We start from the raw sequence: 24,841 nt of genomic DNA, 5'->3' as shown, positions 1-24,841 counted from the left end.
CTTGATCAGCATTTGATAAAGACAGGAAAATTGTCATGTCAGAAGAGCTTTATACAGTCAAGTATAATTTAATTTGCTTGGAATGGGCTTTATTTCTGCTGGGGAAGTTCAGTTCCACCAGTATTAGTTGAGCTGTCTGTCCTTATGGAAGACAGGGTACTTTGTGATTTGAAATGGCATTTATACCAGTCAACACCAAAGATCCTGTAAGTCTCTCTAAGGAAGTAAGGGGGGAGAGGGCCGGGCAGAAAGCCATGCTGTGTTAGAATAACCAGGGATGTTCTATTGCACAGTGACCTAGGAAGAGGAGATAGCCTTCAACAAACTATTTAGACATGAGCATGGGGTCCTGTCTGTACAAGAAAATAGATCTTACCATTTAAGTATGATGCGATTGTCAAGGCTATGGGAAGTACTAAAATGCCCTGTGATTACTCATTCTGTATTAAAAGGCATTTATTTAGATTCAAGTGATTAAAGTGATAGGGTCCTGTTTAAAAGCTATCATCTGGACATAGCTTTTCCTTTTGAGCTCAAGACTCTTACAGACATAGTATAGGCTTGCTTAGAAACAAATTCAGAGGGGCGAAGGAGCAATGCAAGAAAGTAGGGAAATGGATGCAAGTAAAGCTGATGCTGAAAATGCTACTTAATCTCATTATTAATTTTATTTCCAGGTATTGGCATCGATCGCTGAATCCCAGAAAATTGGTGGAGGTGAAATTTTCACATTTGAGTAGAAACATGACTCTACAAAGAACAATGAAGCTCTACAGACTTCCTGATGTAAGCAATATGACTTCTAGAGAATCCCTGCAGTTTTTGTGAGGCTCAAAATAACCTTCCATCTGTCTCTGACAGCACAGGCTTTTGTGTGGAAAGGCAGTGCGTGCAGGACATGAAAAAAAAACCTCTGGTTGATGAAAAAGACCTTAAGGGTTTTACTAAACAGAAGAGTGCTGGAAATGTAGATCTGTATATGGAGAAAATACAAATTTTGATCCAAAAGCCTTACACAAACAAAGGAAAAACAGAAACCTTGACTTCATAAACACGTGGGATTGAGCTGAAGAGGCGTAAGACTGTACTTGGTATGATTAATCTGATAAAAGATTACTAGAACAGAAAATTAACAGTTTGTGTCTTAAAATTCTCAGAGAAGTCCATCAGAAAGCTGGCTGATTATGGTGGGATTATTGATTCCACGCTAATTCACAGCTTTTTTGGTTCTATCAGAGCATGTTGTTCTTTTGCAATGAGCAGGCTCAGCAAAAGCCACCTCACTATGTTGTGTACTGTTTATTTGCGTGGAGTGGCAAAGAAAAATAAAAGTGTTCTGGCGTAGCTAGGTTAGTTAAAAATAATTTTTCTCATGCTTGCAGCTAATAGTTAGGCTGGCAAAAAGCCTTGGGATGCATTTCTGTGACAGGGCAAATCACTGTAAGTAGTCTGAGATGTACTTTTAAAAAAATCTCCTTGCTGTAATTAATAGCCGATAGAAGCTGATCTAAGCTTTATCACTGAGAATAATTTCTTTGCTTCTAAAAGCTACCCTTCTGTTTGGAGGGGTTGCAGAGTATCCTTTACCCATACCATATCAGTAAACCTTTTTTTTATTTAAACAAACCCTCCCTTTTGGTTAAAAATGAAATTTTTTTCTTCACATGTAGTACTTCATAATGATTTACCTGCCTTTGGAGTATTGTGTCTCTTTGTTATATTTAGCTTGATGCTGCAGGCTCTGTTTCTACTTAGATATTTGAGTAATACACTCGGTATAAAGTACATGCCATGGCTTGGTCTGAGCTCCTGCTGCTGTCAGTGAGACTTGCTTCCTGGGCTGCCTGCATATGCAGATTCTCCCTTGCGTGCCAGGCAGGAGTTTTCAGATCTGAAGAGTTAATAACCAAATTAATTAGATTTTAATCTTGGAGAGCTAAATAGAGATTTCATCATCTTGAAGGCATTTTTTGTTGTCTAAAAAGGTGCAGTTGACAATTTCAGATACAGGTTTTTGATGGCAACTCATGTTTTCTCATGCAAACAATACAGGAAAAGAATAGTTTCAAGAATAAGGATCTTACAGTATAAAAAGTGTACAGAGAATCTAGAAACAGCAACAGTTGTACCCTGATCATCTTTCTTTATCATAAAATCCATATTGCAACAGAAAAATAAATCAGGAAAAACAAAGCATGCATAGTATTTCATTCATAGAATACTCTAAAACATACTCTACAGAGATGTGCAAATAGAAAATGTGTGCTTGGAAAATCAATTGTTAAAACCAAGTGATCTAGGAATCCATTTGCCTCAACTGTTTGTTTTTATAATAGATTGGACTTGGGAGCTTTTCTCATGGGAAATAAAGAGGTAATCTTTGCGCTGCTCTTTACTATTTTATCTTTAGATCTTGTGCTTTGGGTTTTTTGGAGCATTTTTTTTTTTTTTTAAGGAATTGTTTCAGTGCTGTTGAGGATCTTTATCCTCAGTTTCAGGCTGTTACCATAAACTACGGTCACACAAATTGGTTCATTCGGGCCATGCTGTCCTGTCCCTCAGCACCAAATGCTGTTTCTTGCATTCTAACCTCTTTTCTGAGAGTCCTTGGAATATCATTGCCACTGGGAGCGCATCTTAGTTTAAGAGGAATTAATCATTCCTAATTACTTGAATAGTCTGAATTAAAAAGGTTTTCAGAAATAACATGTACTGTAATTAGGAAGTACAACCCCTCACTGAAAGCTGTGTTTGTGCGTGTACTTATAAATATAAGAAAAATAAGGTTTAATATCTTAACCAAGGAGTTTTCCAAAAGAGGTAAATTTTGGCGGTTTTCAATAAGGACAGGAACATGTTTGTATCTGTATGTCTTTTCCTGACTGAGATCTTGAGCCAGGATACTCACATACCTGGTGCAGCTTCATGGGTGGACCAGGGAAACAAACTTTAGCTGAGTTCTGTGCAATTTCCCTTACTTCTGGGGTGCAAATAATCATTTACTGGTGGCCATTCCTAGTGTTGCTGGGGGATAAAGACGTTCCAGCCCCGCGGCTTTTTCTCCCATCCTGCCTCAGTGTATGGCTGTAGAAGAGGGATGAAAGATTGGGTGAAGCTGAAATTAACCTTTCATGTTGTAATTCATAAGGAGAGGTTATGAATGAAGAACGGCGTAGGAAGCATCATGTTGACAAGTCAGGTGAATATCCTTTTGGATTCAGGGCATTTAAAAATCTAGATGACAGACTGTTGTGGAGGCAAACCATAGTCTCAGGCTGCTCAGGGAAGCAGAAAAACTTAAATATAATAAGCAGGCAAAATGTGCCTTGATTTTTCATCTGGCTGCTGACTCCCAGAGTACGTGAATAAATACCTCCCCAGAATAACTTCTTTTGAGCAGAGCATAATCAGCTACACTAATTTCAGGCCTCCAGTAATCAAGTCTCTACCTGGCTGCTCTTGCAATTGACTTTGCTATGATTAATGTGATACAAGCCCAAGTATGTAGCTCAGATGAATGAAACAGCAGAAATGAGCTCTGAGGAGAACAAGCCTTAGCCTCACTGAAAGGAAATATTCAGAAAAGCTAACAAAAGCTAGAGAGAAAACTAAATCTTTTGCTTGTTTAGACATTAATTGCATAGTACTAGAAAGCTATTTTTTCCTCCTTTGGTCTTTAAAGTCCAATAAGTAACTTTGTTTGTTAAAATACTGTAGCTTTGTAATTTCAGGAAGCTGTAAGTTGTGAGATGTTTTTTCTTAAGAGAAGGGTAATTGTGCCCCTATAGAAAGTCGAATTACAAGGCAGTTTGCAAATATTATGAATGGGTGGAGGTTTTTTGTGAAATAATTTCTAATTAAATTTTATCAGCAGACTTTGGTTTATAGGTTGACTGTAATTTTCACAAGTTTGAATTGCAATTGTTTTTATCTACAGATTAACTTCTGATACGCAAATTGCTTTTGTTTACCTGTCTGGACCCTAGGTGGTTTACAAGAAGATAAGAAGTAGACTGACCTAAAAAAGAACCCAAAAAGCTCAAAACAAAACAACCACAAAAACCCACCCCAAACTCAACAAAAAAAACATGTGAAGTCTAGGCTGTTCACCATACTAATAAATGAGGAATGAAGTTGTTTCAGTAGCAAAATATAAAGTTTGAAGTACCCCTAACACTCTCAATAATTAGACTACAGGGAATTCTGATTGAAAGCCATTTGTAATGTAGCACAATGAAGTAGGTGGTTGGCGTAAAGTAGGCTAATAAAAAATGCATTATAGCAAGTGGAGTGACTCTGCAACCTAATTTCAGCATTTGCTGTGTATGCAGTTTTTCTTTCAACATCTTAACATTTATTTTTCTTTTGTTGCAACAAGGCCACAAAGACTTCAGGTTTGAGACCAATGGAACAAAAAGATACTAAAGCAGTACAAGAATTAATCAACACTTACTTGAAACAGTTTAATCTTGCTCCTGTGATGGATGAAGAAGAGGTAGCCCACTGGTTTCTGCCTCGGGATCATATTATTGACACTTTTGTAGTAGAGGTAAAGCATGCCCTAACTACTTCTTGAGTGTATATATGAGTGCCCCTTCACAAAAATACATATCAGCATCCAGTTTCTGAAGTGTAGAGATACAAATACAGTAATTTTTTTTTCCTGTTTTTAGAAAGTTGAGAAAAATGTTCCTCAATGTGAACAATGCTGCCCAGGGAAGTGGTGGAGTCACCATCCCTGGAGGTGTTCAAAAAATGTGTAGATGTGGCTCTTTGGGACATGGTTTAGTAGGCATGATGGTGTTGGGCTGACAGCTGGACTTAGAAGTCTTTTCCAACCTTAATGATTCTGTGATTCTTTGATTTGTCAGATTTAAAAAAAAAATTTAAAACTAAGTTCATTGGGGAAAGAAATCTATACCTTTTGGAAGTGTGCTTTGTTCGTAGAAGCCTGAGCTTGGGAAACAAACTGGAATGCTTTGGCAATAAGTTGTCAAAATGTTGGTGTAATAGACTATAAAGATCTAGAGGTTGGTTTGCTATTCTGAAGTGACTATTTCAGGCTTCAGTCTTGCCTTGATGGATATATGCGTCTTTGGCAAGAATTCTGAGTCTTCAAATCTTAGTCAAGATTACCTGTTATACCATAATAGTTATGGTGTGCAAAACTGTTCTATATTTATTACTTACTTTCTGTAGAACATGTTAGTGTAACCAATTACAGAGTGGTTACTTCTTAATTGACTTCTTTTTTTTTCTGTAGGGCTCAAATGGTATTTTAACAGACTTCTTGAGTTTCTACACATTACCTTCAACAGTGATGCACCATCCTGTTCATAAAAGCCTCAAAGCTGCCTATTCCTTTTACAATATTCATACAGAGACCCCCCTCTTGGACTTAATGAATGATGCACTCATTATAGCTAAATTGGTAAGTTGTGGGTTGGTTTTTTTCTGCTTTTTTTTAAAAGTATTCTTAGGTGTGGTGCAGGGTAAGAACTGGCAGCAATTTATCCATGCCATTATGTTCTGTTTTCTTTTACTGTCTACAGCACAGAACACAGTTGATGAGATGTATACAATATATATGTTAAAATGTAGAACACTACACTCGTTTTTTCTTTGTACTTTGAGTGATGCTAAGGAATGACAAGTGCATGAAGATAAGTGTTTGCAATAGCCTGAACTGTGTAAACATCCAAAAGCACACTGATGACCATGTTCACCAACCACCAGGAGAATGGAAAATGTCACTAAAATAGTTTCCCTTGGAGAAGAGTTTAACAATTCTATTAGATTTTTTTTAATTACATTTTGTTTGCTTGCTTAAACTAATTTTTATTTCTACAAAATAGAAAAGTTTATTTATGCAACTTCTATCATCTTTTCTTGTTACTCATTGCAGCCTGTAAAGCTCTGTAGATGATACTGTGTTGTAACTTTTAAGTACACCTTCATGCATGGAATTACTGATAGATTATTTGGTTGAACGGAAGGGAAGAGATTATAAATGAAGTTTATAAACATGACAATTGTAAGAGTTTAGTGCTATCTGATGAAAAACTAGCAGTTCTTAATCATCATGGTTTCATGGGACTGCAATGCAAATGCCAGTGTAGTCTGTGGTGCACAGCTCTGGAGGTGATGCACATCCCAGCACTCTGAATGACTTCTCAGACACCTGTCTACCCTGGCAGTTCACTGCATAGGCTTCATCCCATCCATAGTATCCATTCTAGCAAGCATTCCCAGCGTGCTGCATTGCTCAGGCATGTTTTCTGCTACTCATGCTTGAAGTTTGCTCCTCCCAGCTGAACTATTGGTGCGGCACTGCTTGTGGTTTTACACCTACCAGATGAGTGCTCAATGCAAGCAGATGCTAGCTGTGCTTCAGCCAGCCCTGTTCAGAGTCATCCGCACTGCGTGTAGCACAGGATTTCTCTGAAGCCCATGATGGTCTGCAAAGGCTGCATCTGTTCATACTTAAGGCTGCATAAAAGCAGCCACCTAGCCTTCAGCTTGCCTGTCTCAGCCATGTTCATGCTGCACTGCAGCTGAGCAGATGTCTGTGATGGGAATTGCTTGCTGAGGCTTGTTGAACTGTAAGCAGTATTGAGTTGAATTTGGGAAGGAAAACTCCTGGGGAATATAGAACCCCATTACTCAAGGCCAGAATACTAGCAAAGGAAGTTCAGAGAGAGACGTTTAAAGGAGTTAAGGTGTATGAAGGTACAGGAAGATGGCTAGTGTAATTTTCAGAAGTGGCTAAAAATAGTAATCCAACTTTTTCTTAAAAGTCGAAGTGAAAAATGAATGTGTTGGTCTTCATTTGAAGTGTGGCATAGGAAGCTGAGTGGCTGGCTGTTCACTAGGTGGATAGGACTGGTAAGGAAGCAGTTATGTGTGTAACTGGAAGGCCTTGCACCTTTCCCTGTCTGCATTTCTTTACGAGTGTGATGCGTGATTCTGCTCTTTTAATGGGATCTTTATATTCAGAATACCAGGGTTTAGATACTTGTGGATTTCCAAAGCACCTGCTGGGCTTGTCTGCATCATTAGATGCCCAATTTGGTTACATTTGCAGATCTAGCATGTGGGCTTTTAGATAAGGAAAAAGAGGCAAGGGAAGAGAAATGATAAATGCATTCCTATTCACAGCTTTTTCTTTGCAAGTGTACTGGGTCTGGCTGCGATGGAGTTAACTTTTGTCCTAGCAGCTCATATGATGCCTCATATTTGTGCCTAAAACAGGACTGATAACATACCAGTGTTTTGGCTATTGCTGAGAAGTGCTTGCACCGCCTCAAGGCTTTCTCTCTTTCACCTCCAGGGAGAAGGCCTGGGGTGGGCAAGAAGTTGGGAGGAGACAGCCAGCACTGTTAATTCCAACTGATCAAAGGGATGTCCCACACCATGTGATGTTGTGCTCTGCAATAGGAGCCAAAGGGAGGGGTGGTGGGTGGATTCTCCTGGTTTTTGGCATTTGTCTTTCCAAACAACCATTATGTATGCTGAGATCCTGCTTTTCAAAAGGGGCTTGACAGGTGCCTGGCAGTGGGAAGTAGTGAATTAATTCCTCTTATTGCTTTGCTTGCGCATGCAGCTTTTGCTTTCTCTATTAAACTGTCATTATTTTGATTCACAAGTTGCCTTGCCTTCCTTCTATGTTCTCCCCATCCCATGGGAGAGGAGTGACTGAAAGGCTAAGTGGGTGGCTCTTGGCTGGGGACAACCTGCCACGGTCATTTCTATACTTTTACTTTGGAGGTAGAAATTCAACTCGGCAAATTGCTTCTAGAGTTTGTATGTCAGTTTAATGTTGATTTTTATCTTCATATTATGCTATATAAGATCAGCTCAGAGCTAAGTCTAGTAAAATATTGAGAATTATAGGACAAAACGCCTGACCTCCAATGCAAACCCCCAAATTTGGACTTAGGTGCTTAGGTTCCATGTGTTCTGCATGCAAAGAGTGGGATTTTGCACAGAATAATCCCCCCCCAAACCCTTCATATTTTGTTTTAGAAGCTGACACTGAGTTTCTAGATCTAGAACTGCAGAGAGCTTATAAACGGGGAAGAAGTTCAATTCTGAGGCTGCTCTAATGGTCTGGTAGTGCTGTGGAGCAAGTACCTTTGAACAGGAACTTAATATCAGAAGATATTAACCTGAACATAATCTGCTGGTGTTTAGATACTAAATTAAAACTACATCTGTAGACTTTATGATTTATTTGAATTTTGAGTGCTTAATTGCAGAGTTTCTTTAGTGTGTCTGTAGCTACAATGTGTCTGTGTTCTCCCCCACTTCTCTTCCTGCCCTCTGAGATTTCTGTTGCTGCCTATTAGTAACTTGGAATATTTCAAGGTTTACCTCTTTAGATACCAAGTGTCAAATCCTTGCCACCTTGTTTGTCTTATTTCTGCATGGTTTTCACAGTACATTTAATTGAGCACAGCTTCATCTGCACACAGAATGACCTTTGTGTAAGGTGGCAGGGAACCTTACTAAAGTCACTGTCTGTGCTTTGTGGCTCTTTTAAAAAGTCCTAAACTGATGGAGAGCTTAAAATGTCCTTTTTCTTCAACCAGTTTTTTCCCTAATATGGGGTGCTTATTTAAAAGAAAAACCCAAATAGACATCTAGTTTTTGTACTGAGTAAAGAATGTTCCTTACCATCTTCTTGTGCATTAACTGAGCATTAACTTATTTTTATGTGAGAGAGTAGGAAGTCCTGCTAGTATGCTGCCTTTGTGCTGATAAGACACCAAGACCTTAGGTCAGAATCATTTGCAGTTAATTGCAAGTAAATGGACTTTTATATCCAGACGCCCAAGCAAATTCAGCAAATTCATTTATGATGGTCACTGTGGTGGCTTAAATGACCTTGTATTTATGTTGTTTGTTAAGACTTCACACTGAGTTAGGATTTGAGTGTGCTTGTATTGCCATACAAACTAATTCAGCTCTGAGTGTTGTGAGTGCACAGTGGCTCCCAGTGGTGAATTCGAGAGGCTGATGAAAGGAGTCAGTAGGGGGTGCACGAGTAGGGGAGGGAGAGTAATGTGTGAAAGATTGGAGTTCTAAAGACAATGGCATTTCAGAAAAGGACCAAAACACAAAAGCATAATGTTTATCGTTAGTAGAATCATAAATGGCTGAAAAACACCATAAACTGGTTTTATTCAGCTTTAGCAGGAATAGGCCCTGTGTGTCAAAAAACTGTGTGTGGCTGTAAAAAGTGCAAATCTAGAGGGATGAATTAATGGATGATGCTTTAGGGACTCTTCAGACCTTTGGCTGTGAAAGTGGCTGTAAAATTCCTGTCGTTTTGGAGATAATATTCAAGCAAAGCTGTACTTTATACTTCACATCTTATTGGGAAAATTTCCTTCTGTGTGTACCTAGTTAAACAGCAAGATGTATTCCTGTGTCCTTTTCCCCACATAACTAGCCTAGTCTCTTGGATATTGTTATGCCACTGTGTAAAGTATCATTTGTGCATCATTTGAAATTTTAGAAAGTAAAGTTTACAAAATGTTTTGCTGTTGCCAGAAAGGATTTGATGTGTTCAATGCACTAGACCTAATGGAAAACAAAACGTTCCTGGAAAAACTCAAGTTTGGGATTGGAGATGGAAATTTGCAGTATTATTTGTACAACTGGCGATGTCCTGGCATGGAATCTGAAAAGGTAAGGGAGACAAAAAGAGCTTCTGATTTCTGTTAGGTGTATTGGTGCATTAATCTACACTGACCAAAATGATAGATGCTTTAAAATGACCTTTTTAATTGGTCATATTTGAGATCCATAACTGAGGTACATAAAACTAACAATGTTTAGATTTATTGCCATACTTGAGCTAAATCACTGTATTTTTCTTCTTCCTTTAGGTTGGTCTTGTATTACAATGAGAACAGTTATGTTTCTAGAACTCTGAGGTCATCGTTTGAGTTAATTTGATCTCCAGAACTCTTGGAACGGTATTGTTCAAGAGGAATAAAAGCACAACATCAGTGATACTGAAGTAGTCCATTAAACCTGAACAATGAAGACATCCATATGCGACCAAATTTATGCATTTTCAGATAGATCAGAAGGTCCACAAAACTCTTTTATTGCCCGTGAAAAGAACAAAAGCACATTCATTTAAGTTTCAAAGCTTAGCTTGCACCTTGATGAGAAGAAGGTATTTTTTTTCCACTCTGTAGAAAAGACTGTTTTGTACAAACTGAACTTCAGTAGTGGATTAGGGTACAAAAATATTTGCTATTATGTGGATGAACTGCTGCATTTCTATTTATTAAGTGGTGGTGTATGTTTGTCAGTGTAACAGAATGAAGGATACAAACTTGAGTATCTTTGCTTATTTACTTAACGTGGATATCATCATTTGGGAGAAAATCATGAAGTACGACACGTTTGTAGCTCTATGAAAGTCCGGGATGTTTCTGTAACTGGAGCAGTATGACAATGTACTGGTCTAACTGGTGCATTTGTTTCTCCATAAGCAACGCTGCCAAATCAATAAAAATACAGATTTGTACTTTGATCTTCAATAGATCAGTGGATTGATTTAACAGTATCGCACTGTTCAGTGCAGGTGTTATCTATGTTGCCGGAATGATAATACATTACTGTACTTAATTTACAGTTGTGGCACAAAACCTTAGTTTTTCCTCAGTAGAATAACATCAGCCTGTGTGTAAAACTAAGAATTTTAGTAGTGCTGTCGGGATATTTATAGTTTGAATGTTTTCAACGCTTCTGCAAAATTGCACATGTTCCTTTATCTACTTTGATTTCCTATGAAGTCTGTAATTCTAATGAAAAGTATCTTGTGTAAATACGTATTCATAAGTTGTTCCTGGTAGTGTTTTTATCCTGACTTTGGAACAAGAAGTTTTGCTATATATGTGGCTGGTAAACAAAAGAAAAACGCTCTTCCCTCAGTCCTTGGAAGTTTGTGTACTGCGCTTCCTGAATTGTAGGAGGGCTGATCTTTGTTGGGGGAGCTGTTTTAATTCCCTCACAAATGCTTGGCAACCAGAGCGGCTTCTGAAGCACTTTATATGCATTCCAGCATAGCGTCATAGCTAGATATGATAGCAGTTCTTTCAGCTCACAGACGCTGCAGTAACGTGAGCACTGAGAAAATCTGCAGTAAGAAACTTGTTCTAACTGAAAGTGCCAAATTGTGGTAGTGAAGCCTCTGTGCTGTGAGCATCTTTTGAATGTGACTTGAATATCTCATGAAATGCAAATGTCTAAACTTTCCTTTTAAACATGCCTGTAATTTTGACAGCAGATTTTGCTAAAAGTTGACTTCTGTACCTGAAAACATCAGTTTAGGCGAAGATAAATTTGTCTGTTCTTCGTAACTGTTAGCCCTACCCACCTCCTTATAACAGTGGGGTTTTTCTTTCTTTCCGCTCCTTTTCCAATGTGTGACTGGTTTGTGGTTTGTTTCTTTTTCTTGTTGAACTGTGGTGGGAGGATTCTGCCCCAGAAACAATGATAAATACTTTCCCTTATTGCATTATAGTTATGTGATTAAAGCATTCAGCCTCCTTCAAAGGAAGGGATTGAACGTGGTTTGTCTGATCCCTGGGTGTGCACCAGCTCAGGACCTCATGAATTTAAAAGTGCTTCAAAGGAGATCTTTCAGACATGTAATGGTGCAGTTGGGCCACTCCAGTACATGTCTGCTGGTAGCAGTCATAAGGGATGGTGCATATGGAGCTTTGACTCCCTATGTGAGGCCTGAGCAACTTTAAGTGCCTGAAAATGTAATTTATGGTAGTGATATCTGAGATAACAAGAAGGACTTTAAACTCAACTCCATCGAAGACTTAAGTTCTTAACTCCCCAAAGGCACCTGCCTTCCTGGCTGAGCATTTGCATTGGAGCCCACTAGGGTGAGGAGGAGATTCACCAAGGGGCTTGGTGTGTTCTGCTCTGGCTCTGAAAGCAGAGCCTTGGCCATCCTCACACAGCTGCTGCCTAATGTGGGGTGGGGCAGCACGGTGTAGCATTGTCCTCCTAGCTAAGGTACTTCCTTGCAAAGAAATGATCATGGCCCAGTTCTCCCTAATCTGGATGGGTGGTCTTTAATGCTAGGTGAAAGATATACTCACGTTCTCTGCCTTCCCTCCCACCAAAAAAAAATGCAAGCGAAAGAAATGGCAGGCAAACGTTTTCTTTTATCTCTTCTCCAAAATCAGAAGGCAAATCCTCCCCAGGACTATTGTTGAGTGTTAAGGCCATGATGGGACCAAATACCTCATGTAGAAGACAGACTTGAACCTGGGTTCTCTGCAGCCTGGCATTCTGCCCTAATCTTGGGGCAGTGGCACATGAAGGAAGGAGTGTGGCTGCTCTTGTGCTGTCTTCCTGGAAAAGTGTCATTTGCTTCTGAATCCAACGGGTGAACCTCTGTCTCATTTTCTGGCTGCATGTTAATCAAGGGGAAAGACGGCAGAGTTGTTCTCCTGTAGATGCTGTGCAGTGCTGTAGCTGAGAGAGAAAACGTATAGGGCCGGGGAGGGTGAGGGAAGTGAGAATCTGAGCCTGAGTGTTGTGGCAGTTCCTGGAGGCTTCTGTTCATGAACTTGTGTGTTACTGAACAGATATGTGATCCAATATGGTCTCTCCTGTCCCTGTTGAGTGCTCAAACCTTTTGGTTAGCCATGCTCTTCACTTCAAGTGCTTCACTGAAGATCACAGCATCAAAAGGATGCGAATCTTGAAGGTGTCCCAGCCTGCACCCACACAATAGGTCAGCTACTCAGAGGTGGAAATTGTGGCAACTCATTCTTGCTTCCTAAGTAGGTTCTTAACTATTATCTATGTGGGTGTCCCTGTCAGCAGCTCAACAGGGAGAGGTTCTTCTGTTGTTTCCAAAATTGAAAATGTCTGTGTGTTAAGCTTGCCATCGATGGCAGCCAAGTGAGATTCCTCAAAGCCTAACAGATGGTTTTACAAAGACTGGCAAACTTAAGGCTTGCTCCACCACCATTCCCACCAGTCTTTGGAAGCATCTACAGTTTCTTTCCCAGAGTAATTTCCTATCTATGTAGAAACAAATCCCTGAAGAGAGCTATAGACCTGCACAGGCAGTGAAGTGCTTGAAAGGTGCTTGCTGTGCTTACGTTCTTTACCAAAGCTAATCCTCATGCTCTGTTTAAAGGCTGAGATTTAAATGCTACAGTTAGTCGGCATGGGAATTAAATACAGCAGTGCTAGCATGCCTTCAAAGTTTTATGCATCCAAAACTACAAAAAAAGACCGTGTATGAAAGACTATGAAGCAAGGCGAAAAACCCTCACCTCTTCTTGCCACCTTCAGCCAGGGTGGGCAAACATTTTTGCATTAAATGTCTTCTCTTTAAACTTCAGGGATCATTGTGATTACAGAATCACTGCTGCTGCCTCCCTTTGTACTCATCTTTAAATAAATCCAAAATGCAGATTAGCTGTCTAAGGGCACTGGAAGTCTGGATTAGCTAAGCTCTGAAACTACAACATGTAAATTCTATCTTTCACGAACGAAGTAACTCAGTTAAGGTATTTTACGCTTTCTTCTGAAGTACATAACTGCTTTTGCTTAAAATACAGAGCACCAAGTAAATGCCTAGGCTGTGGATTTTGCTGAATTGCAGCACTATTCTCTTTCCTTCCTGCAGCACGACTGTCTCACTAGGAAACTGTCCACAGCTCTCAGTAAAACTCTGAAGTTAGAACGTGGTGTGTTTGCAGTCTTGTCGTGGTTATAGCTGTCATCTACTTTATGTACAACAGCATAAAGCTCCTCTGTTTCCTGGGAAATAGTTTTAGACTCCATTTAGACATCAAACTGAGTTTATGTTAGTTTACATTTTCCTCATGGGATGTGTGTTAATGGTTTGCATACAGAAGTTTGTTTTGCTTTGATTTTTCCCCAAAATGCAGCTGTAGCAATTTGGTTTTGGTCTCTATTTGAAAGTGAAGTTTTCCCTTCAGCGTATCTGACATCAGGCATTGGGTAGAACCCCAGCTTGTGTACATTCTTGACCAAAACAAGTTAATTGTTCAGCAGAGCAAACTCTGAAAGGTCAAAAGGGAGGTCTGCCCGTGCTGTTATAGTTGTTTACTTGAAACAAGCATTGAACCAGCTTTAAGAGTTATACCGGCATGGAACTTTGTTTAAATAAACTTTCACTTTTGGTATTGATTTGTTTGAATAATTATCTCAAATCTTCTTTGCTTGAAGCATGTTCATCTATAAAAATACAAAGTTAACGTAATGCTTTTCATCAATTCCAAAGATGCACTTATTATGTCTTCAATTACTTCGGCATTATTCATCACTAATTTTAACTGTGTGATCTCCAACTGCAAATGAAATATTCACCCCAGCAAAAGTCTCACTCACACCCAAGTTTGAGCAATATTCTTTATTAAAGTAGAGAGTACCTCAACTGAATGCAACATGTTCACCTTGTATTCAAGTGCTTTACACTGTAAAGCCTAACAGAACAGTACAGTTGAAGCTGTACTCCATACAGCATTGAAAAAAAAAATCTGCTTAATATGAAGACCCAAACCAAAATCAGTTATGCTGAAAAAGCTTTTTTCTTTTTACGAGGTGGTTTCTTTATCTTATTTGGATTTGGAACAAGTTTCTTGATTTTCAAAGGCTGCAAAATTACATTTGAAAGATCGAGCTGATTGCTTTCTGTACGCTTCCGCTTCTGGCTTGTGAGCTCATCCTCCAGGGCCTCTGCAAGCTGCTCAGGTTTGTGATTTTCTGAAGAATCTGTATGTGCATAAGCCATGGATTCTTCAGTTCTGTACTGAAACCACGGCACTTCCAAAGCTGGTATCTTTGGAATTATTGCTTCTACCACTTCAGTAAACTTATCAGACTGCTTTTTAAAGCCTAGTGCTAAAATGGATGTTAAGCCAAGAAGCGGTGCGACTGTTTCACTGAGACGGGGAACCTGGCCTGCTGGTGTGGCACGACTGGCGCTCAGCTGAATGAGGTGCGATGTAATCATCGCAGGTTTTGCAGACTTGCACACCAGCAAGAGAAGCAGTTCATTTTTTTCCAATGCTTTCGTAACTTCATTAACTCCAATAGCAAGCTGCCTTCTGATGCTTATGTCAGTCCATCCTGGGTTTTGTCGATGGCCTTCTGCTTCCTCTTCTTTTTTAAGGAGTTTGCTGGTGCTAGCATCACACTTGCTTTCTGTTTGTATTTTTCTAGGGGAACGCTTTTTCTTTCTTGGGGTCTCAATCTTTTTAAGCCCAACATGTTTAATCCTTTCTTCCAAAGTCTGTAGTATAAAATGCATATCTTCTCCCTCTATGGTTTTCCACTGAAAAACAAAGGGGTTATCTAAACATGTTTTCACAGTGATTTTCTTTGCTTTACGAAGCGTTGCTGTCCCTGGCTGAATGACAGACATCTTGAGGTTCTTCTGCGTTTTGCCACCCCAGCTGTGAAGGGAAGAGAGAGGTGAAGTAAACATCAGTTCAAATACTGTACTGTTTGCTGTGGATATCACTACTAGAAGCTGCTTCTGGAAACACAGAAGAGAAATATCACACCTCAAAGCAATACTGGCAATTCACCCTCTTCACATTAGCTCAGTGCTTGCTAATCCTTAACAAATCCTCTACAAGGCACAGGCTGTGCTGCATTTTTTTTTCCTAAATAATTAAAAAAACCCAGCAGACTGGACAGCAAGGTAACACCAGTGCCAAGAGACCCTACTGCAGCTGAATGAAAGCAGCTGGATGTATTAAGAGATTAAAAAAGACAACACCACACACCCCTGACTCCACTCTGGGACCATAAGTTGAAAGACCACTCAGTTTCCACTGTTGCACAGATGCATCTTAGGAGTGTTATGCATGGGAAGGAAGAAGCAGAATGACAAGAAACAAGGTCCAAGTTCCTGAAATTATTTAGCATTTTTTAAGCTTTTATTTGCCTTTTCATCCTTTTATCCATATCCTGCATTTAGAGGGTCTGGTAAAAATCAGCAAGGTCTACTGCTTTATGCTTTCAGTGAAGGCAGGCACTCTTCTACAGGCCTGCAGGAGGACCCTTTTACTCTGGTGTGAGAAAATTGAACAGGAGCAGAGAAAAGATAATTGTTCTAGCTTTGATTGTTGTAGTCCAGAGTAACAGTGAAAGCATGAAGGCACGCATGATTACAGGCCCTAGTAACTCCTAAGTCCCCAAACTCCTGCCTGGGTTACTATTCACCACCTCCTTGTTAAACAAGTAATGTCTTCAGTGTTGCACAATCTAGCTTACAGAGTGAGGTTTCAAATCAGGAGAAATATGACATGGCCCTCTCTCAGGCCTCCTAGTTACCCAAGCAGGCGTATGGAAAGCATTTCTGTACATCTCTGGAGTGGCAGCCTTCAGATAGTCACAAAATACCAATTTAGTCTCATCTGTTCTCTGTGTACTGGTAGTAAGCTACCTTGATATTAAAAAAAAAAAAAAAAAAAGACAAACCCTATCTTCACTGAAATTCCCCCAACAGTATGTACTGCCATAAAGTGACACCTATCTGGAGGTATTTTCCCTCTATTAAACCCTCATCTGGAGCCAGCAGAGAAAAAGCATCAAACAGGGTTGTTACCAATACGATGTGAACTGTGAAGCTGTTACCCACAATGAGTCAGAACCACAGACGCAGCTTTCAGAGAACAGTAAAACTAAGTATTTCAAAATATTGACCAAGTGCCCTGCAGAGCCAGCCAGGCAATGGTCCATCCAACCCATGGTCCATCCAGCCCAGTTATCTGCCTCCAACACTGGGAACTGGAGAAACTGGGGAGGCCTGGGCTGTCACCCTGTTCTGCTCCCAAGCACCTAGAATGGTTGCACCAGGGATATAAGATGGAAGATTGGCCAGCTACTTTTATTAGCCCTTTATGGACCTCTTGTCCATGCAGTTATCTAATCCCTTTTGCTTGGCGTCACAGTGGCAACAACCAAGAAGTGGAAACAACCACCAGAAGCAACCACAAGAAATCTTCAGTGTGGCTGGGTTAGAAAAAGGAAGCTTACCACAGATTTAAAAAAGGAGCATTATGGGTTATTGCTTTTAAAAGCCTTCTGTTAGGGATGCTCCGAAGACCTTTCGCAGGGAGTATCAAGCGAAGCCAACAGCAGACGTGTACAGGAGAGGAGGCATCCAGCGAAGCCAGCAGCAGACATGTACAGGAGAGGAGGCACTCGTGGGAATTCACAGCTGAAACAATTGCGCTTTTCTTTTCAGGATGGGCACTACAGAAGAAAAACAGCATGGAAACATGGAATCACAGAACGGTTTGGGACGGAAAGGACCTTAAAGAACCGCCAATTCCACCCCCCTACCACAGACAGGGACACCTCCCACTGCATTAGGGAACCTCATCCACGATCCCCGTCAAAGCCCCATCCAACGCGGCCTCGGACACCTCCAGGGATGGGGCACACGGCTCCTCGGGGCAGCCGATTCGGTGCCTCCCCGCCAGCGCAGTGAAACACTTCATCCAAGTGTCTAATCTGAACTTCCCTTCTTTCAGCTTAAACCCGCCTCCCCCTGTCCTGTCTCTGCACCCCTCCGGCCCCCCAGGAACGGGAAACGAAGCCACGAGGCAGAGCCCCGGCCCCGACCCCCCGCTCGCCGGCGCACGGCCCCCACCGCACCGCCTCCGCCGAGTCCCACGCAGCCGCAGTAGCCCCGGCACCTCCCCCTCCCCCTCGGCCGCTTCCGCGCGGGGCGAGCTGGGAAACCACAGGGGCCTGGGCGGGGCAAGAGCTCTGAGGTCATCGCGCCCGGCGGCGCCCGCCCGCCACAGGAGTGGGGGTGCCGCCCTCCCCGTGGGCAGCGTCTGCGGGAGCTTGATGAGCTTTTCAGTGAAGAAGTTTTTCCTGATGTCCAATCCAGGGGTGCAGAGGAGGCTATAAGGATGATCAGAGGGCTGGAGCAGTTCCTATAGGAGGGCAGGCTGAGAGAGTCGGGGTTGTTCAGCGTGGAGGAGAGAAGGCTCTGAGACCTTCCAGTGACCTTCCAGTACCTGAAGGGGCTACCAGAAAGCTGGGGAGGGCCTGTCCTTATAGTCTGGTAGTGATAGGACGTGGGGCAATGAGTATAAACTGGAGAGGGGCAGATTTAGGCTAGACACAAGCAGGAATTTCTTCACGATGAGGGTGCTGAGGCACTGGCACAGGTTGCCCAGGGAAGTTGTGGCTGCCCCATCCCTGGAAGTGTTCAAGGCCAGGCTGGATGGGGCCTTGGGCAGCCTGATCCAGTGGGAGGTGTCCCTGCCCATGGTAGGGGGGTTGGAACTGGGTGATCTTTAAGGTCGCTTCCAACCCAAACTAGTCTATGTTTCTATGATTCTGTGGATCTGAACCTCCTCTGACACTGCTAAAGGCCATTCCCTCTCATCCTGTCACTTGTCTGTTGGGCAAAGAGGCCAACACCCACTTCTCTACAGCATCCTTTCATGTAGTTGTAGACAGCGATAAGGTCTCCCCTAAGCTTCTTGTTCTCCAGGCTAAACAACCTCAGTTCCCTCAGCCGCTCCTCATAACACTTGTTCTCCAGCCCCTTCACCAGCTTTGTTGCCTTTCTCTGGACACGCTCCAGGACCTCAATGTGTTTCTTGTAGTAAGGGGCCCAAAATCGAACACAGTATTTGAGGTGCAGCCTCACTCGTGCCGAGTACAGGGCACAATCACCTCCCTGGTCCTGCTGGCCACACTCTCTCTGACACATGCCCGGATGCAGGCAATGGGTGCAGAGCGAAGCCGCTTGCACGCAGCCTGGGAGCCACTTGGTGCTGCCCTGGGCTGTGCTCAGTGCTGAGCTCCATGCCCGCTGTGGGGAGGCAGCGCGGCAGAGCTGGCACTGGAACCTGCACTTGGCAGTCCTGCCATGGGCAGTGCCAGCCTTTCCTCATTTGAATGCTGCCACAAATGGCTTTATAGGTGGGAGTAGATCTGCTTTGCATATGGCATCTGGAGAAGAGGAGGCTGAGAGACAACCATATCGCTCTCTACGACTACCTGAAAGGATGCTATAGCAAGGTGGGTGTTGGTCTGTTCTCCCAGATAGGACAAGAGGAAATTGCCTCAAGTTGTGCCAGGGGAGGTTTAGACTGGATATTAGGGGAAAAAAATCTTCATTGAAAGGGTTATCAAGCATTGGAACAGCCTGCCTAGGGAAGTGGTGGAGTCACCATCCCCGGAGGTGTTAAAAAAACCATGTAGATGTGGTGCTTTGGAACATGGTTTAGTAGGCACAGTGGTGTTGGGCTGACAATTGGACTGGATGACGTTAGAGGTCTTTTCCAACCTTAGCAATTCTATGATTCTATCTTAGGAAATCATGGCCAAGTCAAGTCAACAGGGGCTTCACAGGGACCACACTGCAATAGGGGCATCTGTCACTGCCATTTAATATGCACTGTATTGTGCACCTGCATCACATTCCATAACTAGCAGTGTGATGCCAAGTGTGAACTGGTTACGTTTGGAGTTTCCTGCAACCTGTCCATAGCCATTAACAAACAAATCCGTACAAACATCTTCACTTTCTACATTCACCTTAGTGCACAACGTGGTTGCATCCACCTCTGATAGCTGAGAAAGCAGAGCTTTTTTTTTTAACTCTCTCATTATTTACTGAAATTTACTTATTTTCCCGTTAAGTCTTCTCTGAAGTTAACCAGGGCTTAAGTTGAAGGACACACTCTTTTTACATGGGTTTATGGAAGTTAGTGGATTTAAAAATGCTGAAGCATATCATATTGTGATTAAACCATGCTCAAAGAATGATTAATATAAATGTTTAGAGGTGTGAATATAAATAATTTATGACTTGATATTATAGGTAAGCAGAGATGGATTATTTTCCTTTAATGGTTACAATTGTAGGCTAGTTTATGAATCCATTTAATATTTTTTTTTAATTATTTATTTAGTAGAGCAAAGAGAAAAACCGCATTCTCAAGGTATTGTGTGTGTAGAACTGCTTGTGTGTGGTATCCCCAGTATTACCTATGTGTTTGTCAGAGTTGCAGCTGGAGGATGCGAGGTCCTAGGTGGGGCTGGGCACAGGCAGGGACCCCAGGAGAGGCAACATTCGCAAAAACTGGGCTGGTTGTGGTTTTAATCACTCAAGGAATTTCTTTTCCAAACAAATGGCTTGGAAATCTTAATGTATCTCTGTTTTCAGGCTGGCAGCCTAATCCTCAGGGGTATGGAAATGAGCTTAGGCTTTCTGGAGAAACTAGTGTGGGCTTAATTAAGCATGCCCCCACCATCCTGTCACCAGCATCTATAGCTGCTCAGCTGTCCCTGCAAGCACTGAGAGGCACAGCAGGAGCGAGTCCCCATATCCTGCCTCAGCTTGACTTTGCTGTGTCGGACGAGCTGAGGTCATTCGTACCCAGCCCAACGCCATCCGTGGAGCACAGCCGCTGCACTCACGCCGCAGGAGCAGAGGCAGAAGTGCTGCGTCCTCGCTGGACAAGGAGCGAGGCCATTCCCTGAGCGTCCTTGCAGCATCATGACTCTCCAGGTAAGCAATTCTGCACCTGGTGAGACAGAAATGCAAGGAGAGGCAGGGATGCACTGTCCATCTGTGCAATGCTGTGTTGGGAGATGGTAGTATTTCTTCAGCATAAGGATTATTTCTGCAAAATCAAGGCTACCTTGCAGCATGGGAAATTTGCCTAAGCATTTGGAGGTTAAATAATGCATTACTTTTTGCAAGTGGATGATGAGAGACATGCTGCTAATTTTGAACTATTCATAGGTCATGTAATGTTTTGGAGCCTTTCCTGTTTAGAGCATGGATTAATTATTTTTCTTTACATGTGCATCTGAGTTTGCTAGGGCTGAATTATACACTGAAAGGTGGGTACACTTTTTCTTTAGGCTCTAGCTAATTACTTGGAATTATAAAAGGAAGAGGGAATCTACTGGCACTGAAGCAGTGATATATGTGCATTTGGGATTCATGAATAATTTTTAAGGGAGGTGTGCATGTTTTTATAGCGTGTGTGCACCTTTGGAGTGGTACATTTTGATGGGCTTGTGTCTTGGTAGGAAAGCTTCTACTTTCTACCTTCTAGCTAGAGAAAGATAAATTCCACCTTCTCTCTGGCTATAGCTTTAAATAGTTCTTGCGGAAATTATCTTCATTGCTGGCTTTTAGCCTCCTACCTTTGTGGCAAATTATGAATACCTCCCTTGTCTTGCCCATGCCCTGATGGATTAGGCTGTTTTTCTTCATTAGGCTTTCTATTATCCCTTTCACTCCAAGATTTGCAAGTCCTTTTATCCTGGTCTTGTTATAATGGCTGTCTCAGCTTGGCTAGTGTGCATGTTTTGCAAAGAGGGAGCAGCATAATGCGCTGACCTAGATGCAGGGAGTGTATTGCCAGTAGCTCAGCAGTTTTCTTCTGAGCTGCAATTGTGTCAAATGGCACAGAGGTTTCATTGTGGCATTTTACGGCTAAGGGGAAGAATCCTGTTTCTTCAATGGGTCAGAACTGCCAAATCCCAGACATAACACCACCTTTGTTTTATCAGTGATCACTGAAATTATAGATTGTTTTATTCTGCCTTGATTTCACTCTAGAAAATAAATGTATTAGCCTGATGTTAAGTAATGAGCCATAAATCACTATTAGAAAGAGCTGCATGCAGTATGATAAAGCCATCCTGTTACTGTATACAGTTATACTTTCACATAAAAATCAGTGGTTGAAACATTATGATATGCTACACATTCTGCGTTAGACCCTATGGAGGTTTTCTGTCCACTACGGCTTTAGTGGACAGCTACCATCCATATCCATTAAAATTAATTGAATCAAGCTGTATGGGAATGAGGACAAAATTAATAAATGTTTTCATCAAGGAGGCTGTAAAAGCTTTATACGTTTTGCAGACTGGTGAAATGTTCTGCTGTAAATGAAGAATTCATTCAAGCTTCTTCCTCCGCAAAAAGGGAGTATGTGATAATAGTCTGATGATTTGTGCATTTATCTTTAAAAGCATAAGTATATATGCAGACATAAACATACACATACAGACATGCATCAATTTGAGGAGTTAGAGGGAATTTTACTGTCACATGATTAAAAAGAAATTATATTTTTATAGCCTGCTCCTAAGCACCTTGTGTAAGCGAACAAATTCTAAGCAACAGGCTGTGCACAATGACTGGCTAGAGAGATGATGAAAGCAATGTTTCATGTTTAAATTTCATTTCTGCATATTTCTTGCTGTGTAAGATATGCATTTGCATATTTTTTAAGCAGTATCTTGTGATACTTGCCTGTACATCCAAATAGAATAAAAGTATATGAAAATAAGAAGCTTATTAACTTAATGGTTTCCTTTCTTAATTTATTTTTTGAGTTAAATTTTGTCTTGTACAAGTCTAACTGCGCTTTTAGTTCAGTTTTACTGTGAGGCTTAGATCAGAAAACAATTCAAGGCATGTGGAAGGTTTCCATTGACTTGGATGGTCCTCATACGTCAGTGCTGGCAGAAGCTTGCGTACAATAGTGGCCACAATATAAAGATGAAGATGAAACTTATTTAAACTTTAATCAATTGTGGCATTGTTGAATACATCACTGATTTTAACACAAAGCTGTAGGCTGGTTTTGTACCTATTAAGTCTACGTGTAGCAGGACATCCTGCAGGATATACTGTGCTCCTGCAAACACAGATTGAAATCAAAAGCTAATTACTGAAACCAGCATATCATGTTTTAAAGTTACTGTATCTTTTTTGTATTGCAGTAGTGCAGTGACCTCACAGGTCTGTGGTCACTGTATGAAATCTAGCACTTTGAAGTGTACTGGGCATGAAATAGGACTCCAAACTCTATGCTAAAAGTCTAGCCTGAGACCTAGTATATATAGAGAAAAACAGCTATGGCCTCGGATTGATAATGAACGTGGGATGCATGATGATGATGAAAGGAGTAAATTTATACTTCACTCCTGTGCTCCACTGTGTTTGAGATGTGGATGTTGAAGGTGGTTGTGGCAGTAGCACTGCTTATCTCTGTGCCAACTGTTGGTCACCTACAGCACTGTATCAGAGGGTGTTTGAGCTTCGCTATTCAAGTCAACACTATGCAGTCAGGGCCAAAAGGATTCAGAGATTACTACCAGGAATGTGAAGTTCCATGAACACCTTCATACCTCCAGTGACTGTGAGAAACGTACACATTACATTCATTGGATAGACTGCTTGCATGAATGCATCCCTGAATATCCTGACATGAGACAGTCTGTACTGAATTCAAGTGTTTAGATATAAAACTGTTGGGGAAAAAAAGCAGTTTACTTATTGTAGCAGTTCTGATCCTATCAGGTAAGTAGCTGTAGTTCCCCTTCTAATAACTTAGGGTTTTATTAAGCTGCCTTTACAGGAAAATGCTTAGACTTACCATTTAAGCTGAATAATTGAGAGCATCTAATGATACTACTGTGCATGCTGTACTTGATGTTTTAAGTAATTCTCTTGAGAGGAAGGCTTACACTTTTACTTTTCTTTCATTAGGCTGACTTTGATAGTGCTGCAGAAGATGTAAAAAAACTAAAAACAAGACCAACTGATGAAGAACTGAAGGAATTATATGGATTCTACAAGCAAGCTACTGTTGGAGATATTAATATTGGTATTCCTATTCCTATATATACCTCACATATACTCTCATCTTGATGAAATCAAGCAAATGTTGTGTAAATCTGCATGATAATAAAAGGTATGCATTTATTTTGGCAGAATGTCCAGGAATGCTAGATTTGAAAGGCAAAGCCAAATGGGAGGCATGGAACCTGAAAAAAGGTGTTACACCAATTAAATTTACATCATCTAGTCATGTTTATAGGATGACAAATGCAGAAGGATAATAACTCCTACTTTCCTTTGCAGGTTTATCAAAGGAGGATGCCATGAATGCCTATATCTCTAAAGCAAAAGCAATGGTAGAAAAATATGGAATCTAGAATAATAAAAATAATTCCCACTAATAACTAACTCTGCAGTAGCTAATGAACTAACTCTGCTGAGAAAAATGCAATACTAACTCCTTATTGTGTAGTCTGACAGTAAAATATTTGAACCATAAGCTGTTTGACTTTAAAGGGTATTTACATACATATGCTATTTTTAGATTGTATCTTATTCTAAATAAACTTGAATCTAATGAATTAAGCTTCCTGTAAAAATTGTGAATTTTTGTGGGTATTAAATTATGTTTAGAGGAGCACACAGAGAAGCTCTAAAAGTAAAATAACATAGCTGTCATTTTTTTGCAAATGAGGTTATGGAATGAAGTGAAAGGTTTGTCCACATGCAAGATGAGAAGAGGGAAAAGATGAAAACTTTTTCAGTTTTAAGACCCAAAGGCAATGTTTATTTTCAAAAAATCAGGAAAACTCCCCTTTAAAAGGATGACAATAAAGATCTGGAGAAACAGAACAACTCTTAGGCTTAACTGCATGCAAATGTACAGAAGTAATGACTTACTATGAAGTGCTGTGGACTAATCTTGTACGTTCTGTCATGAAAATACAGGGAAATACTCATAGACCAGCATTTTCTATACAACTTGTGATGTGTTTTGTTAAGAAAATTTCATTAGAGGGTTTCAGCAGATAAATGTGACCTCCAGGAAGCTTGTAAAAGGAAATATTTCCACTTGTTGGATTGTGCCAGGCTGACAAACATATTTAAAGTGTCACAGAAATGCCAACTACTGTGGTCATTTTACATAACTATTTCAAAGTTATTATTTAATAATTCTTTTAAATC

The 24,841-nt window shown here is 40.9% G+C and overlaps 3 protein-coding genes across 6 annotated transcripts in view; 2 read left to right on the top strand and 1 right to left on the bottom strand.

Moving 5' to 3' along the window:
- The window catches only part of NMT2 (N-myristoyltransferase 2), a 31,141-nt gene extending 16,943 nt beyond the window's left edge, over nucleotides 1–14,198 (top strand). Inside the window, exons 8-12 of the mRNA XM_009559071.2 lie at nucleotides 678–786; nucleotides 4,379–4,549; nucleotides 5,264–5,431; nucleotides 9,556–9,693; nucleotides 9,894–14,198. Coding sequence (XP_009557366.1) covers nucleotides 678–786; nucleotides 4,379–4,549; nucleotides 5,264–5,431; nucleotides 9,556–9,693; nucleotides 9,894–9,914 — 607 coding nt within the window. The 3' untranslated portion in view covers nucleotides 9,915–14,198. The remainder of the gene's footprint in view (nucleotides 1–677; nucleotides 787–4,378; nucleotides 4,550–5,263; nucleotides 5,432–9,555; nucleotides 9,694–9,893) is intronic.
- A 229-nt stretch (nucleotides 14,199–14,427) lies between these two features.
- On the bottom strand, nucleotides 14,428–17,785 carry RPP38 (ribonuclease P/MRP subunit p38). 4 transcript variants are annotated; one of them, XM_054058931.1, is made up of 3 exons: nucleotides 17,415–17,642; nucleotides 17,071–17,289; nucleotides 14,428–15,479 (listed from the first exon to the last, which is right to left on the bottom strand). In XM_054058931.1, the coding sequence occupies exons 1-3, from the start codon at nucleotides 17,417–17,419 to the stop codon at nucleotides 14,594–14,596; spliced, it is 1,110 nt and encodes a 369-aa protein (XP_053914906.1). In that variant the 5' UTR covers nucleotides 17,420–17,642; the 3' UTR covers nucleotides 14,428–14,593. The 4 variants fall into 4 exon arrangements, with proteins under 4 accessions (XP_053914906.1, XP_053914905.1, XP_053914908.1 ...); XM_054058933.1 differs by lacking the exon at nucleotides 17,415–17,642 and adding an exon at nucleotides 17,695–17,785 and having other exon boundaries at nucleotides 14,429–15,479; XM_054058932.1 differs by having other exon boundaries at nucleotides 14,429–15,479; nucleotides 17,463–17,640.
- A 1,147-nt stretch (nucleotides 17,786–18,932) lies between these two features.
- Nucleotides 18,933–24,253, top strand: ACBD7 (acyl-CoA binding domain containing 7). The gene is made up of 5 exons (XM_009559073.2): nucleotides 18,933–19,080; nucleotides 20,231–20,575; nucleotides 23,585–23,702; nucleotides 23,810–23,872; nucleotides 23,960–24,253. The coding sequence occupies exons 2-5, from the start codon at nucleotides 20,564–20,566 to the stop codon at nucleotides 24,031–24,033; spliced, it is 267 nt and encodes an 88-aa protein (XP_009557368.1). The 5' UTR covers nucleotides 18,933–19,080; nucleotides 20,231–20,563; the 3' UTR covers nucleotides 24,034–24,253.
- Nucleotides 24,254–24,841: the final 588 nt, after the last annotated feature.

Source organism: Cuculus canorus, chromosome 2 (assembly GCF_017976375.1).
Source record: "Cuculus canorus isolate bCucCan1 chromosome 2, bCucCan1.pri, whole genome shotgun sequence".
Taxonomy (NCBI): Eukaryota; Metazoa; Chordata; class Aves; order Cuculiformes; family Cuculidae; genus Cuculus; species Cuculus canorus.
The sequence above is the reverse complement of the archived record's forward strand: the minus strand, read 5'-3'. Positions and strand labels throughout refer to the sequence as shown.